This window comes from Podarcis cretensis (assembly GCF_951804945.1).
Source record: "Podarcis cretensis genome assembly, chromosome: 2".
In the NCBI taxonomy this organism is placed as follows: domain Eukaryota; kingdom Metazoa; phylum Chordata; class Lepidosauria; order Squamata; family Lacertidae; genus Podarcis; species Podarcis cretensis.
The window spans coordinates 94,299,751-94,317,510 of record NC_137171.1 but is presented as its reverse complement, the minus strand read 5'-3'; the positions used below and the strand labels follow the sequence as shown (position 1 = coordinate 94,317,510).

Sequence of the window (17,760 nt, the reverse complement as noted above, 5' to 3'; positions counted from 1 at the left end):
GGGGTAGTTAATTGGAACCATCATAGTTGGAAAGAGTTAAACTCCCCCTCGCCACCCACATGGTTCCTATGCTGCTCAGTCCCCCATATAGTTGTTACTTACGTTTGCTTAAAAGGGGAGCTTTAATTTCATCGACACAATTAATGTATATGGCCCTAAAACCTGGTGCATCCTTGAGCTGTCCTTTAAAGATACGAGGCAGGAGCTGCTGAACATTGCATAGCAGAATCTGTGACATGCTCCTTGCCCAATTAATAATGTTTGCTGTAATCATTTGCGTTAAAATGCTATTCAGTTCCATTGATCAACACTTTTCTGCTTATCTGCAGTCAGCTTAATCACCGAACGTGTCAGAATTGTGGAATATATTCCAATTACTCCCTTCAAGTAACATCTGCAGATCAGATGATAGGGATTCTTAGTCTTCTCAGCACATTGAACCTGACTTTATTAGAAACTGAACAATTTTAACTTACAAAAGCAGGCAGGGACCTCTAATGATACCACTTCACTTTCTATTAGGCATGCCGTTTGTCTTGTAAACTTGAAGGCTCCTTAACTTCCAGACATCAGAAAGATGAATAAATGATGAGAACATATGATTAGATGGCTTTATTTATTTTTAATCTAAAAATGCCTGGCATAGATACTTGAAGAGATGTGTGTGTGTGTTTAATGTGTGTGTGTGTGTGCGTGTGTGCGTGCGTGCGCGTGCACGTGCACACACACACACACACACACACACACACAGCCACCCAAACACACAGGCAAAACATTGTGGAACTAGTTCTCTAAAACTACTTAAAGTACAAAGGTGAAGGGAGGCTGTTTGAATTTATATTAGATTGAGCGGAGCTTAGATTAAGAATACTGAAGCAAGTCTGATAGAACCTTTTCATTGAAGCCCAGAAAGCAGAGAAGTTGCTTTAAAAAGGGGAGGGGTGCAGAATGGAGTCGTGCTTTGCTGAAAATAAATTACCTCCAGTCAAATGGCTAAAAGAGTTTAAGTGGTTTGCCAACTTGCTGACCCCCCTCCCCCAGCTGCTCCAGAGGTCTGCAAGGAAGACAACACACTGTCATGCGGGAGATTTGAGTTACAGTGCAGCAATTAATCTCAGGCTATCTGTGCTGCTGGATGGCCGTGAGCAATGGGGAGACTGTGCCCTAGCTCCCTGGGCAAAAAGGGATGTCTTGCTCTCCTCTAATGGCTCACCCTGACTTTGTATACAGAAGGGCATTTATCATCTCCACAGGGACCCGTAGGTTGCCCTTATTACCATTTCACTTGCTGCGATGTGAGCAAGTTCAAAGTTGTCAAGGGATAAAGTAGAGGATGACAAACACTTAGTGGGCTGCCATCTTCAAGGTGTTTTGTACAATTAACTAAATAATAATTACTAGATTAGTGAGCTGGCAGTGAGGTTAATACGGCTTGTGTAAGGCTGCAGAAAGAAGATGACAGAGTGGGAAGATCTAATATCTAACTCAGAAGAGCTTTTTCCTCACAACTTGTAGGCTTTCTTTTAACTTAAGGTCTTTCTGTCACAGCCTCTCTCTCTCTCTCTCTCTCTCTCTCTCTGTCACACACACACACACACACACACACACACGTTAAAATATAGTATTATATCTAAAGGGTATGATTTATTTTTACCTGCCTCACCGACTTAAAAATAACAGCTTCTCTGCATTCCTTTGGGTGCGAATTTATTTTAGATCATATGGAAAGGCAGAGAATCTCAAAGAACATACGGAGCTGTAATCCTGAATCTTATAGTAATGATATTTCTCTTTGTATCCCTACAGATTAAAGATTGTATAAAACTTAAACGAAGCAGCATTCTAATCATTACATATTGGAGTTGGGCCTCCTTTGACCTCAGAAACTGAAAATGAGGTTGCTATGGGAACTGCTCGTACTGCAATCATTCATGTTGTGCCTTGCAGGTAAAGTGTCATTTTTAAAACTTTTCCCCCTTCCTTTATTTCTTATTTTAAAATGCCACTGTAATATTATACATTAATTCAAAAGGGCATTGAATTTCATACGCCCATGATAAAGTAGCGAATAAAGCTGCCCTTCTTGGCTTGTATTTAACTAGACTATACTGATGTTCTTAACCTCCTCTTTTAATATTGGTAGTACCTTCCATACCTTGGTTCAAGCTACTTTAACCTGTTCCATTTTGCAACATTTTTCATTCAGAGTGGTTAGTTGACAAGAAGCTACTTTCCTCCTCTTTCATGTAAAGCATTTAATGTTCAATTGAGCCCTCTATTGAGGTGGCAGGTCCCCCACTTGTGAGAAGTGGTTCTGTTACAAACTGAATGCACTTAAGAAATGACTCAAATGTGTGTGAATGTAGAACTCCGGTACTTGTATCACTACATTTTGCTAACTATGGCTTTATTGTTGCCCTAGGCCAGGTATGGCCAAACTTGGCCCTCCAGCTGTTTTGGGACTTCAACTCCCATCATTGCTAGCTAACAGGACCAGTGGTCAGGGATGATGGGAATTGTAGTCCCAAAACAGCTGGAGGGCCAAGTTTGGCCATGCCTGCCCCAGGCCTTCATTTCTTTCCTTCCTCTACTTTCTGAGGCAGATAAAAGTTTTGCTAAAGATGTATTGTGGGTGCTGTATGATTTTTAAAATGTGTGAGGGGCATCTTGTGATCTAGTCATTTAGATTCTGCAAGGCCTATCAAGATTTAAAAATCTGCTAAATCAAACCAGTGCTCTGTGCATCATAGTCCAGTTTCTTTGCCAACAACCTGAGCAGTTACTTTGCAAACTGTTTTGTTCTAAAAGTAGGAAATTTGCAACAGCATCGGTCCTTTCCAGTGTAAAGTCTGTCCAAGTACATCAGTTAGTGCTTTGGGCACAGCTTTGGCATGTGGTGACCATTCAGAATCACTTCACTTCACTATGAACAAAGGTCTATGTGAAATCTACTTTCTAAATGATCAAATGGTTTTGCATAGCAAATCCTGACCTGACTTCTTTTTAAAAGAAGGTAGCATATTTGTAATGACCGTGATAACGTCTCTCATTTTTTAATTATACTTTAACATAATAGAAGCATTGTTGTTTTTCTGAAAACTACTGTTTTATTTTTTTAAACCACATTATTTTATCTTGTATACATGCGACTGTCAGTTGGGAAAGAGATGGGTCTGGCTCTCTTGATTATTATGATTTTGTGTGAATTGAAAAGGTGATCAGGAGCTTAAATTTTTTCTTATAGGGTCCAAAATAGCAAAAAAAAAAAGCAGTAGTCTTGGGAGTTTCATCTGGGATTTCGGGATAAAACCTCAAAGTGTTGCTCCTTTGAAATTTGATGCAGGGTAATGTGGTAAGAATTCACCTCTACACCACCTTATTTGTTACCCAGGTGACGAGCAACCACCTTTTGAATAAACCACAGAACCAAGGAAACCATCTTCAAGTCCAGCATGCAGATTTAGGGACCCAGCATTTATTATAGCTATTGCAATAGGACGGAGCTCACTCAACCCAACATGCTAGTTGAGAAGGTCTGCCCTGAGGCACTTCAAAACAAAAGCTTATATAGTAGTTCAAACACAGCAAACGAAGAGTCATAAAACATCTTCACATACATCAGGAAAGGTTACAAGTCATGAGAAGTAACATGCATGGCTCCATACTGGTATCTTCACCCCTGCAGTTACCTTGGAGTGGCCCCAGTGTGCCCAGACCATTTTAGGTATCGGATGTCTGGTGTTACCCTGGCAACCTAGCCTTCATTGAAGGAAGAGCATCATAAAATCCTCTTCCTGGGTCTCAGATAGCTTCAAGGATAGCTGATTTACACTGTGGTGCTAAAACATCCTGTCATTTGTACCACTTTCAGGGGTAGATAAGGAGAGATGGAATGCAGTGTGTAAGAGGGGGAGACTCACAAATGCAGAACACAAAAATCAAGCTTAATACATTCTAAAATGTTAAATGCAGTTACAGTGAACCACTGAAACATTAAAATAATAAAAATATACCTAGTGTCTCTAATTCCTATATCAGTGAGCAGCTGAACTGTGCGCTCTGGGAGTTTGCTAGTTTCCTGTTTTCTCTTGAAATTTTTGTAAAAAAACACAACAAAGCAAAAACAAAACAAAAAACTATTGCCAATTTACACACACACTTTTTCAGTAAACATGGGGGACACTTTGCCCCAGAAGATAGGAAAGAGTGACCTGGCTGTGGCGAAACTGGCACACCAGGTGCAGAATTAGCAGAGTGGAGCCATAGAAAGCCTGGCTCTTTCCCCGAAATCCTCTCTTTTGCCCTTGGGCTCAGCACCCACCCACCTGCCCACTATGTAATATAGGTTGAACAGGCTGCTGCTTAGCAGGGCTGTGCAGGAATTTTTTTGTCTGTTGCCTCGGACTGGAAAAGTTGCTGGTGGCTATTGTGTGTGTGTGTGTGTGTGTGTGTGTGTGTGTGTGTGTTTAACATGAGTGTGAAGCTGGCTACAGAGTAATTGCTAGCGTAGGATAGGTTAGCAGGTGCAATGTATATTTAAGAGAAGAAAAATAAAAAACACATGTTGACAGACATCCTGAGCCATCTGTTAGGTCAAGCGAGGCTTCCTTGAAGTTCCTTCAAAAGCTGCTAGGCTAGAAAGGACAGGACCTCCACTTGCTGCTTGCCCAACTCATTCATACAAAACTGTGAGGCCCAAGTGGTTATGATTTGGCAAGCCCTCATTGGCATGTTAATGTGAGGTTTGTGAGGAAGCTCCTCTACCTTGGTCGGAAAGGGGAGCACATTGAAGGCAGGTAGTTAGTTATGTTGGGCTGCAACCTGTTGCAGATCCCTTAAAATTCATTCAAGTATTCTTGCCCAGTATGAGATTCAAGATGTTCCAGACCCACTTACCTAGCAAATCCACACACTGCCACCCTCCTCCTTTTGTTCCCTGGGGCTCCTCAGGTGTAAGGAGGGCAGGTGGTGGCATTTTTAGTTAATGGCATGGTAGCAAAATGGCCTTGACCAGCCCTGCCCACCAGGAATCGGAAGTGATATCGTGCAAGCATATATTTTCTAAAGTGAAAATTAGTCCAAGCTATGAGACCTATCTGCTCTAAATATGCTGACGAGATGGCTGTGTTAGCATCATGATGTGCACAATTAGGAAAAAGGGGGAGCAAGCCTCAAGTTCACTTGCTTACCTCATCCCTTCTGTGTAGCCAGGAGGAAGACCTTAGAAGGTTTCTGTCAAAGCAACAGTGAGTCTTGTGGCATCTGAAAGACTAACAAATTTATTATGGTATGCTTGAAGTATTATCCTGAGTAGCAGCTGCACATATACTCAGGGTAACATTCCGTGCAGCTGATAAAGTGGACTGTAGTCCTTGAAGGCTTACGATATAATAAATTTGTTAGTCTTTAAAGTGCCACAAGACACTTCGTAGCTTTTGCTGCAACAGACCAAAACGGCTAGTGCTCTGGGGAAATATTTTTTTATCAGTTTCTAGGTAGTTTATCACTGAATGTGGACAGTTTGAAAACAAGGCAACATCAAAACATGTTTAAACATAGTTAGACTAAACCACTATCCCCAGCTGAAGGAATCAACAGGCTTCGTTTAAAGGAAATGGAAAGTTAAAACATCCCAAGTACAGTGGTACCTCGGGTTACATACACTTCAGGTTACATACGCTTCAGGTTACAGCCTCCGCTAACCCAGAAATATTACCTCAGGTTAAGAACTTTGCTTCAGGATGAGAACAGAAATCGTGCTCCGGCGGCACGGCAGCAGCAGGAGGAGAATTAAGTACTTAACCTGAGGTACCACTGTACTGCATCTGGCTTATATGTGGAAGGTACACAAGCTTGTGCATGCTGCACTCAAAACATGGTTTAGTGTGACATGCAAACATAGTACGATTGTCAGGGAGAAAGGAGGAGGAGAAGAAATTCAATTACTTAAAAACACGTCTGTACTGTCATTTAGTCCAGTGTTTCCCAACCTTGTGCCTCCAGCTGTTTTTGAACTACAACTCCCATCATCCCTGACCAGCAAGACCAGTGGCAAGGGATGATGGGAATTGTAGTCCAAAAACAGCTGGGGGCACAAGGTTGGGAAACACTGATTAGTCTACTAGAATCTAGGTTATTTATTTATTTTTTCATAAGTCTTCTAGGATCTCACATTTGCAGACTTTCAATATTGTTGGTTCACCAGGTTTTATTCAGAAAGAGCTATTTGCTAAACCTGTCAAGCAAAATTGAATGTCTGCTTTTTGTTCATAATGAAAGTGAATATACACACGTGACATTTCCGAGGAAATGGATCCCTGAGCTATAGCTTGTCATATAATTTTATGATAATGCTTTTGTTTTTAATAAGTTCATTTTCTTGAAAATGAAAAGGCTGTTAAGGTCTTATCTGTATAGTCTAAGTGATTTCTTACGAAATTATAGAGGCCATACAGTGAAAAGCGTACAGGGTAGACACAGTACATCTTTTCACTGAGCTGTATAATGTGGAGCTGATTTAAAATATATATAATTATCTGATGGCATAGCATGCATATGAAACACAGGGACCTTGGTAATGATGAGCTACAACATTAGTGCTGAGTGGTTTTTTTTGCTTTGTTTGCTTTCCCCCCCTGCCATAAGTTCTGATTCTGAAACTGCTAACCCATGTGCCATAAATAATATGGGGGGGGTGCGTTCCCTACTCTATTTTTAGGCTTCATTTAGGGGGGGAGGGAAGCTCAGTGATGTTTGAGTTTTGTAATCCAAAAACAGCTGGAGACCCAAGTTTGGGAAACACTGATCTACACCCATTTCAGTCTGGCTTCAGGCCTGGTTTTGGCACTGGAACAGTCTTGGTTGCCCTGACTGGTGACCTTCATCAGAAGGAGAGGGCAATGTGACTGTGTCAATTTACCTGGATCTCTGGACAATTTTTGATACCATCAGCCATGATGTACTCTTGGAATGGCTATGTGAAATGAAGGCATGGTGATACGGTGGATCCACTCCTACCTGCACGTCTGTTTTCAGAGGGTGAAAGAGGGGGTCTGCTGTATGGTCCTATGGCAATAATGTTGTGAGGTCTTTTGGGGTTCCATCTTGTCCCCCAAGCTTTTAAACATTTATTTGAAGCTGTTGGGGGAGTGGTTATTGGGCACTGTGTAGAATATTGTGTCACCAGCTTGTGGACAACATGCAGCTCTGTTTCTCCTTGTCATTTCAATCAGGTGAGGCCATGCAGGCGCTGGACCGTTGCCTAGAGGAAATAATAGGCTGGATCGGGGGGGGGGGGGGGGGCTGCTAAACTGCAGTTGAATCACAACTTCATTTACTTCATTTACTTCATTTAGCAATAACTTCCCATAAAGCAGCCCAAAGCAATTGACAATGAAAACATCATGAAAACATACATAATAAATAATTTCAAACCCAGTACTGATACAGACTTAGATAAAAATATTTTAAAAGGCTTATTATTATTATTAATAATAAATTTATTATTAATACCTTTCCCATCTAGCTGGGTTTCCCCAGCCCCCCAATCCAGCCTATTATTTCCTCTGGGCGGCTTCCAGCAAAATTTAAAAACCTTTAAAATGTCAAACATTAAAAACTTCCCAATACAGGGCTGCCTTCAGATGTTTTCTAAAAGTTGTGTAGTTCTTTATCTCCTTGACATCCAGTGGGAGGACGTTCCACAGGGAGGGCGCCACTGCTGAGAAGGCCCTCTGCCTGGTTCTCTGTAACTTCTTGCTTTGGGAGAACTGCCAGAAAACCCTCAGAGGTGGTGTCTTGGTCTTCAGTGGGTGCTGAAAAGGCAACAAGCACTTGTCTCTATTTGGGCTAGTTCCACCTGAAAGATAACTTATGAATTTCCTGCTGTTCGGGTTTGCAAGTACATACAGCGTTTCACAGTCTTCTTACTGTTTCAGATGGTCCTGATTTTATGCAAATTCTGACACACACACACACACACACACACCCCTCCCCTCTCTGAATAAGAACTACTTTTGTTGTCAAGCTGTTGTTTTCACAGCTGCCAACACACTACTGGTTATCCAGAGTTTCTTTCTCCTCATGCCAGGGCTAGCGGCCTGGACAAAAGTGGCAGGTGCTCAGCAGCATTTTTTCCCAAGCAAAGGATCCACAAAGAGATCACAGTTTACCTCTTCAGCTGGAAGGTTTTTATGGTTCAAGCTGGTAACTTCAGGTTGCAGCAAGTTGCAAGCGAGGAGGTGATTGCCTTCGATAATCATTTTCTCCTCTGTTTTGGTTAGTTCAATTTTTCAGAACCAGATGGGGGTTCTGATACCTTGTTGCTGTGATCTTATGTACATTTGCCTGAAATTAATCATGTTGAACATAATGGGAGTTACTTCTGGGTAAGCATGCATATATTTTGTATGGTGTTTCCAAATGGAGCTCAGATTAATGAAACGAATACGCTAAAATGGCTCTGATAGTCCCTGCCCTTGTAAATGTATCAGAGCCAGAATTATTGATTTGGAATTTATCAGTGCCTGAAACAATCTTGAGGTATCTCATTATGCATTCAAGGAAGCAGCCTGTCCCCCCCCCCTCTCTGTGTGTGTGTGAGAGAGAGAGAGAGAAAGAAAGAAACGTGGACACATGTCAATTAAATCTAGCATAATGTTTTGTTCTAGTCACAATGAGTGAAAAACAGACTGAGTGGAAAGTTTATGCTACACCGCAATGAATAAAGATGAGCAGAAAGTAATAGTAGTAATGTGGTAATTTAGTAATGTGGAAGTGAGAATTTGACTGTGTTACACCTTGCTTCCTTTTCGGCAGTTTGCAGCAGGGATAAAGTGTTGTTGTTGCACTACTTCAAAGCACAGAGCATAAAGAAAGCAATATGTTATGTTTGTTTTGCTGCTTCCTTTAAGGCACATTACAGAATCTTTTCCTTCACATGAACCTCTATAGCTGAAAACTGTCTTTGCATTATTCATCTATTCTTTACTTGTCATCCTGTGCATTCAAAGTGAGTTTTCCTTACCCAAAAAGTCACTTTTGAGAACTGATTTGTTCACCTGGGGTTCGTCAAGAATCAAATTTCATGAAACAAGGATTGGTGGAAGTTCCTTATTTTGGTAGAAGCCCCTTATTTTGGAGTGCTGTAGTAGGTGACAGAATGATAGTAAGGAACATCCATCATTTGTCCTACACTCAGAAGATTCAACAACAGGTACAGTGGTACCTCAGGTTAAGTACTTAATTCGTTCCGGAGGTCCGTACTTAACCTGAAACTGTTCTTAACCTGAAGCACCACTTTAGCTAATGGGGCCTCCTGCTGCTGCCACGCCGCTGGAGCCTGGTTTCTGTTCTCATCCTGAAGCAAAGTTCTTAACCTGAGGCACTATTTCTGGGTTAGCGGAGTCTGTAACCTGAAGTGTATGTAACCTGAAGCGTATGTAACCTGAGGTACCACTGTATTGGTAGAAAGGTTATAGTTATTAAATACAGTGCCTGCAGTTAAGGGCCAAACCATCCTAGATAAACTTCATCACCCAAACAAATAAGTATAGTTCCATGAAGGGAACCCATAAGTGTGCAAGCTGGCATGTGCCTGTAAGGTTGCTTAGAAAGGAATGTGTTCCTCAGGCCGAAAAAAAGTTCCCCAGGCTGGATCTAAGTCATTCTTTTATCTGTCTAGATCTCCACTATTTCATTGCCCTATATTACCAGGTATAATAACTGGTGTTCCACTCTCCCAAGAACTATACAAATACTCTAACAAAGCCCTGTCACAAAGAGGTTACAGGACAGGACAGACATAGAGCAGAGGAAGGGAAGTCATCATGCAAGCACTGAGAAATGTGACAGCTGCAAGCGTAATGTATAGTCCATGATTGGTTTCAGTTCAGGGAGGTGAGATGGGATATTGCTCAGGGTGAGTTGCTAAATGGATAGATTTAAGCTCAGGCACTGAAGGAAGAAGAGTTATGGTGGAGAGAACTCTGGCAGGTAGGTTGAAGATGAGGTGAAGCTACTGGCTTCAACTTCTTTCCAAACCAGCAAATGCCAGAGGAGATTTATCATGGAAACCAGTGAAGGGCGGTGTACTCCTGTAATAAGAGACTGCCAGTAGTGTGTTCTTATTTGAAGCTGATTCAGTGCCCCTGCCCCCCAGCAAGGACTTTAAAGCTTTATAATTTATTATGAATCAGGCAAGATAATGTCTTTGGTGGGAGAGGAGGAAATAAGAAACTATAGAAACTAGGGAGTCATAACACACAGCATCTGCTGCTGCTGCTTCCGCTTCCCAGACAATCCACCCCAGATCTTATTGCCTCTACCATTTAGAGACAGTGGGGAGAGGAAAAGAGGAACAGTCCATCACCACAACCCAGTATCAATTTGCTTTGATAAAAATAATACGTAGTATATTCTAGGTCCTTCATTTTATTAGTGAAGCTTCATTCATTGCTTCTAGGTTTCCTGCACAACCGAGGGATGTGTATAGCTCTCAACATGTGTATTCAGTCAACACTAAGGAAACAACAAATTTATCATGGTTCTAGCTTTTAATAGGTGAGAAATTAGTCATGGACTCTGGCTACAAAAGCCCATTGCACACCAAATTTGTTATTTTTCAAGTGCTACAGGACTCCTTGTTGTTCTTTGCTGTTACAGAATAAAACAGCTATGTTTTGGAATTTGTTCCTACTTTACAAGACACGTCAGGCAGGGGTTGGAGTCTGAGCTCTTATTTGTGGGCTTCCCATACACCTGTTTTAAATAAATGATTTAAACTCTTATTATTTAAATAATTCATTAACAGAGAAAACTCAGTGAGACTTATTTTTTAAGTAGACATATATAGGATTACTCTGTAAGGCCTAGGTGTGCTCTGTTTATAATTGTAGCCATGCTAAGAGAATACTTTCCAGTTCAAATAATATGGCTTGCACTTCAGCAAATGTAAGCAACCCATTCCATTCACACAATGCCCTTCAGTCCAGTAGAGGATCCCGCTGGTGGAAGGTGAGAGGGGCACTGTTTGTTGATTCACCCTTAACACGTGCAGCTCTCTGTCCCACCTTCCATGCTGTTCTGAAGGGTCCCCCAGCTCTTTGCAACAGATTTCTGGACAGTTGGGAGCTGAAGGCAAGGGAGATGAAGGAATGGGTATCCCCCTTGCCCCAGGCCTGTTCTGTGAGCAGTCTTTATAAATTGCAAGTCTTTATAGATAGCAAGTAAGAGCTTGGCTATCATAAATTATCCCTTCTTGTAGAGCTCCGGTCAGTTTTAGTTCATTACTAAAACTGAGCTACATGCCCTTATCTAGCTGCCACTTCTTTCAGTAGGGTTAATGGGGAAGAAGTTCACATAATCTAATCCTACTTTATCAATCTGTTCATCAAATATTGTGACACCTCAATTCTGAAATGAAGCAATAGGTTTTCTACTGGCTCACAGTTATACCAACTTTTGAAAAGTTTTTTTTTTAAAAAAAAAACAAATTATAATAAAAACAAAACACAAATCTTGACTATGGTGCTTCAGTTAGATTTTTTTATTTTCATTGTGCACTATTCTTGCTGATTAGCAATAAAATATACAGATTTAGAACTATAAATTACTTGGAGGCACCAATTGTTAAACAGTCTATATCATATTAATTAGACTCTGAAACAAGGCAGGCATTACAGCCATTTATAACTGAGTACTGCTTAAGTTGCTAATCAATAAAAGAGGGAACTAATTAACAAGCCAGCAGTCAGCATCTTGAGAAGAAGTTGTTGATTTCCAACTTAATTAAACATCTAAGGTGTCTAAGCTCAGAAATCTTCTGTGGCGAAGTACCATCATTTTTCTTTTATGTTTTAAAATTATGAAAGGCTTTGTGTCTTAAAAGAAACATTATGTGCGTTCCATTCCTGTTTCTTGTTGTTTTGAAAATAACAACCACTAAATCATATTTGAATTGTGCATAAGGACTGCTACATTAAAACGTTCTCATTGCAGTGTCTTGGAAATTATGTGTATTGATTTTAACTAGTGTTCTTACGGACTGCATCTCACTTCACATTTTTCCTCAATAAAAAAAATCTGAATGTGAATAAAAATAGGACATGCATATATAGGTAAAGGTAAAGGGACCCCTGATCATTAGGTGCAGTCATGACCGACTCTGGGGTTGCGGTGCTCATCTCGCTTTATTGGCCGAGGGAGCCGGCGTACAGCTTCCGGGACACGTGGCCAGCATGACTAAGCCGCTTCTGGCGAACCACAGCAGCACACAGAAACGCCGTTTACCTTCCCACCGGAGCGGTACCTATTTATCTACTTGCACTTTGACGTGCTTTCGAACTGCTAGGTTGGCAGGAGCAGGGACTGAGCAACGGGAGCTCACCACATCATGGGGATTCGAACTGCCGACCTTCTGATCGGCAAGTCCTAGGCTCTGTGGTTTAACCCACAGCACCACCTGCGTCCCATGCATATATACGTCATTGTTAAAGATTTTGCAGTTTACTTTTCGTCAATCCACAGCATAATTCTGTCCACTCAGAGGTAAGTCCCAATGAGTTTAAAGAAACATACCTCTGAGTAGACATGCACAGAATTGTGCTATGTGTTTGAAAGCTGTTGTGTACTGAAGCTTCCAAAACATGCAAATAGAATTGATGCCTCACATAAATTTTGTACTTGGAATTATATGTGGCGTTGAGGTTTTTGCCCCCATACATAGTGTCCTCAATTTATCTATGGAGAAATATTGGTCTGTGGGTCACCATGATTTTTGATGTGTTTCTCCACCTGGTACGCGTAGTTCAAGGCAAACCATTCTACAGCATTTTACCTTCAGGCTGTGATTTTCAAATAAATCTGCAGAACTCAGGTTTCAAGTGATGCCCTCCACCTACCTTGGGGAGACGTTATATAGAAATTTCACCAGCAAAACAAACGATTGCAAACAGATCCAAGATCTGGTATGCTATTTGCTATTCTGTCCCTTTTATATGTAGCTGGGGTTAGGAGTATACTATTGCAGATTCTCCAGCAACTTGTAGACCAATGCCCCCCCCCCCCGGCTGTGGTGTTGGAACTACTGGTTGATAAATGCTTATTTACAGCTACTTATTTACAGTAGTGGGGACGCAGGTGGCGCTGTGGGTTAAAGCCTCAGCGCCTAGGGCTTGCCGATCGAAAGGTCGGCGGTTCGAATCCCTGCGGCGGGGTGCTCTCCCGCTGCTCGGTCCCAGCGCCTGCCAACCTAGCAGTTCGAAAGCACCTCCGGGTGCAAGTAGATAAATAGGGACCGCTTACCAGCGGGAAGGTAAACGGCGTTTCCGTGTGCGGCTCTGGCTTGCCAGAGCAGCGATGTCACTCTGGCCACGTGACCCGGAAGTGTCTCCGGACAGCGCTGGCCCCTGGCCTCTTAAGTGAGATGGGCGCACAACCCCAGAGTCTGTCAAGACTGGCCCGTATGGGCAGGGGTACCTTTACCTTTACCTTATTTACAGTAGTAGCTCTATTTGCTGTGCTAAGAAACTACGCACTTGTTTTTGAAAAATCATTAATTTTCACATATATAAATCCAAAATGCGTTTTCCCATAATATTTTTTTCTATGGCTATATGGTCCTTTCATTTAAAACTGATTCTTGTATTTAAGTTTAATGACTTGCTAGCTCTTGCTTTACTTTTGAAATTTTGTGCATTGTTATTTTGTGGGTTTACTTTTAACACGCTGATTTTAATGAAATTGCTATTCCATTCTAATGGTCTTTGAGTATATGGAATGAAGTTGCGGCTGACTGATTATATATGTATTAGTTAGGGTACGACTCAAACCAATGGCTTCAAGAAAGGAAATTCTGACTAAACATTTGAGAAACTTTCTGGCAGCAGAAGCTGTTTGGCTGTGGAACAGACTCCCTTGGAGGTGGTGGACTTTCCTCCCTTGGACGTTTTTAAGCAGAGACTGGGTGGCCATCTGTCATGGATGCTTTAGATGAGATTCCTGCATTGCAGGGGTTGGACTAGATGGCTTTTGGGGTCCCTTCCAACTCTTAAGATTCTGTGATTCTACCAGATGAGTCCTTAATGCACACTTGCACATTTAGATGAAGTAACCTGGATCCATGAAACAATTCTTTCAAAAGCAGTGGTATGATTCTGGGTCCCTGACAACCCTCTAAGCTCTGGCAGGCTTTCCCTGTAAGCCTGTTAAACTCTAACCTCTTCTGGAGTTAACAAGATTATTGCAGTAGTAGTACTGCGCCTTTTCTTCCTGAACAGATCTGTGGAAGAGAAGAAAGGAGAGGGTGTAGGTAAAAATGTTCTCACTCTTTACCCAGGTTTGATTTGTGAGTAGAGTTGAAGATGATCTTCAAAGAAGGGAGTTTGAACATCCAGCATACTGAAAACAAAACTATTTTAGGTGTGGGGCGTGAGGTGCAAGGAGACTAAAAGAGAACAGTGAGTTGAGAGATGAGAGCAAGTGCTTTTTTGGGGGGGGGGGATAATGGAAATGGAAAAGTTTCTTGGACTAAGGAGCTATATAGTGTTCCACAAAGGGGGAAAATGATTTAAGGAGTTCCAGCCCAACTCTCCGAAAGATTTCATGTTGGAAGACTCAAATTGAGGATTATATTCATGTAATTGCCTCTGATTTCACATAATCATATAGATATGGGAGTGATCTGTGTGCAAGGGAGAGTTGAGGAAAGTGGGAGTGGGAGATAGGGAAATGGAGTTGAAGATGAGACTAGGAGAATGAAACAGTCTGAAGAATAGGAGGGGGTGCTTTTATAGGAGGGGGTGGAAGGTGGATAGGGTGCTTAGCAGTTGCAATGTGTGGGAGAAGGAAGATGCAAAAGATTACCACTGGGTGGATGGGTGTGGATGGATGGTTGCACAAAAGGAGCTGGGCATGGACATGGGGGTGAAGGTAAAGCAGAGGTGCAAAGCAGGGCTGCAAAAGAAGAGAAGCGGCTTCAGAAATGGGAGCTTAGTAGTTGCATGAGGTGGGAAGGGATAGCTCTAAGTCTAAGGACTTAATGGGGAGATATCAGGGGGTTAGCAAGCAGAGTGAACGGGGTAAAGAAGGAATTCAAGTATTTTTGCTGCATAACTATGACCATCAGGGATTATGTTTCTATCCTTGTTTTTGGCTTAAAAAAAACAACCCACAACAGAACACCCCTCCGTTAAGAAAATTCAAATGTAACTTGGAAAAAATAGGGAACTGCACAGATATGAGTGAGTTGTTCTTCCCACTTCCCCACAATCTGTTTTAACAGCCAAAGTGGGACTCGCAAATCTCATGGTGAGATCAATGATGTTCACAGATATCAGCATGGATTGCAGCAGGAGTGGGCAAAGCAAAAGTTTACCAAGTCAGTAATAAATTTCGGTAAATTTCCATAAACATGTTACTATTTTATCTCCTTAACAGCTTGCTTTGAGTCCTGTTGAATTGGAATTAAGAAACTCGGTTAATTTTTTTTGTTTACTTCTGTTTTTTTTTTCTAATGGTCTTCAGAATGAAGTGGTGTTTTGCCTTCCTAAGCTGCTTCTAAAATAACTTCACTATGCATAAAACATTCTGAAAGCTTTACTTTTCCTCCCTCTGTGACACACAAAGTTAAATGTCTGCCAAAGGAGATTTCAGAATTGATGTGGGAAAGGTTGTTAGCCTTCTGTTAGGTCTTACACTTTTGAGTCAGCAGCTGAATTAACAGCTCATATGTTGAGTTAAAAGCAACACAAGCACAATGCCTGTATATACATACATATAGTTCTGAAGCAGCACCCAGTTACTGGTAAAATTAACCTCTGGCTTTGGCTATCTTCCTCCTAGGAATGTAGTAATTCTGTGGCATGTAAATTATTTTAAAAATGTTGTCTCTGGTTGTAAATAATTGAAAGATTCATATACATAAGAATGTGTGTGTGTTTCATAAGTGGAGAATAAAATATAAAACAATATTTTTATATTTAAAATTTAGTACGTATGGAATTACCAGAAAGCACTTTAGATGTGACTCTTGAACTTTTAATGGTTGTGACAATTTGTATTTTGACTAAGAAAGGGCAGTTTCTTGAGTTAGAGAATAAGGGTTGTAGCCAATGCTAGTCCTACACAAACACATTGCACTTAGTGAGCATGGCTGACTTAGGTTAATTGTTTCTATTTTGAGTAGAATTTAGTTGAGTGCAACCTATAGAGACCCTTTTCCCATTGCAATTCTTCTTTAGAAGACATACAGCCAGTTGAAATATGTGTGAGATTATTTGAGAAAGGACTGTCGTAATGGCCTTTACAACATATCCTCCTAGACTGCTTACGTTATGAATGGCAATGTGTGACTGGACAATCATGATTATTTTTCTGCTTGTTAATGTCACATGCTGCTTATGTACACTGCAGAAGCAATTGGTTTGGGGGACGAAAGTAGACTGCTTGGATACTTGCCCTCTTATCTATGGTTAAATCACAGGTGGGGGATACTTTGCACAAACACTTTAAACAGAGGCAACCCTTCTACTTTAGGCAGTGGAGGGTGAGGACTTTGAAAGAGAAAGGAGACTGCTTTTTAGGCTGAGGACAATTGTCTTCAGTGACGTAATCCTATAACCAAATTCTGATTGGCTTTGTGCTGTTGTGATGTCACAGTAGCTCTTGTGCTTCCTAGTTGACTGAGATTGGTTCTGCTGGGAAGAAAGGACCCTTGGAAATGGTGCTGAAGTAATGTGTTGGAGGGAATGGCTGCTAATCACTATGAACATCCCCCCAAATGGTATGGTGTGGGGTGGGGAGTTCATCTTCTTTGTGGAATCACACCTTTCACCCTGAACACATCCTCAGTTGAACTTTCAGCACAGTCTTATTCTTGTCAAGACTGAACAAAAAATAGTTCTGTGAAATGTCTCTAGGAAGCTGCATGTGCTTAACTTTTAGCCTCTATAAATTCTTTGTTATTTATAGTATAGCTTTATTTAAAATACTGTATATTTTCTAATATATGATCAAGGTGCTAGGAACTGTGTGCACTTTAAATTGTTCACTTTCATAGCATTTGGTATACTGCTGCCATGCAGTGACTTCTGATTACATAATTTCTCTGTGAGAAACATTTTTGCTTAGTTGAAATAGGTGATCATACCCTCTCCTTCCCCCACACTTTTATGTTAAGTTGTATGGACACAAAAGTGGCGATCATTAATGTATTTTGTTTTATTTATGCATTTCCATGCCTGGAAAAGCATGACTAGCTTTGCTTGTTTATAGACCTCAGGGTAGTTCACGTTATTAATACAGTCATACCTCGGGTTGAAGTAGCTTTGGGATGAGTATTTTCTGGTTGTGCTCTGCAGCGACCTGGAAATAATGGAGTGTGTTACTTCCGGGTTTCGCCGCTTGCGCATGTGCAGACGTTCAAAATGATGTCATGCAGGGAAGCGGCGAATCGCGGCATGTGCAGACGCGCGGATGCGGGTTGCGTTTGCTTCAGGATGCGAACGGGGCTCTGGAACAGATCCCGTTTGCATCCAGAGGTACCACTGTATATTATTTCCCCTCCCTTCTCCCTTCCCTGGCTTTTGTCCAGGCTGATCTGAAAATAAGTTACTTCCAGTCTCAAATGAAGCCACAAGGCCTCAAAATTGTGATCTTAATAATACTAACACGCAAGACAAGTTGCTCCTATTTTTCTTATTTAAACTTAATTAATAATTATAAAAATAATAATCCACATTTACTGCAACCAGGGTGGATTTG

General features: G+C 41.3%; 1 protein-coding gene across 9 annotated transcripts in view; it reads left to right on the top strand.

Annotated features, from left to right (window-relative positions):
* LOC307206094 (contactin-4) overlaps positions 1-17,760 on the top strand; it is a 532,821-nt gene that overhangs the window by 255,372 nt on the left and 259,689 nt on the right. For 6 of the 9 annotated variants that reach the window (XM_079958886.1, XM_079958885.1, XM_079958888.1 and 3 more), the window contains one exon: positions 1,807-1,947. The exons of the other annotated variants lie outside the window; for them this stretch is intronic. In XM_079958886.1, coding sequence (XP_079815012.1) covers positions 1,893-1,947 — 55 coding nt within the window. In that variant the 5' untranslated portion in view covers positions 1,807-1,892. The remainder of the gene's footprint in view (positions 1-1,806; positions 1,948-17,760) is intronic. 9 annotated transcript variants of the gene reach the window in all.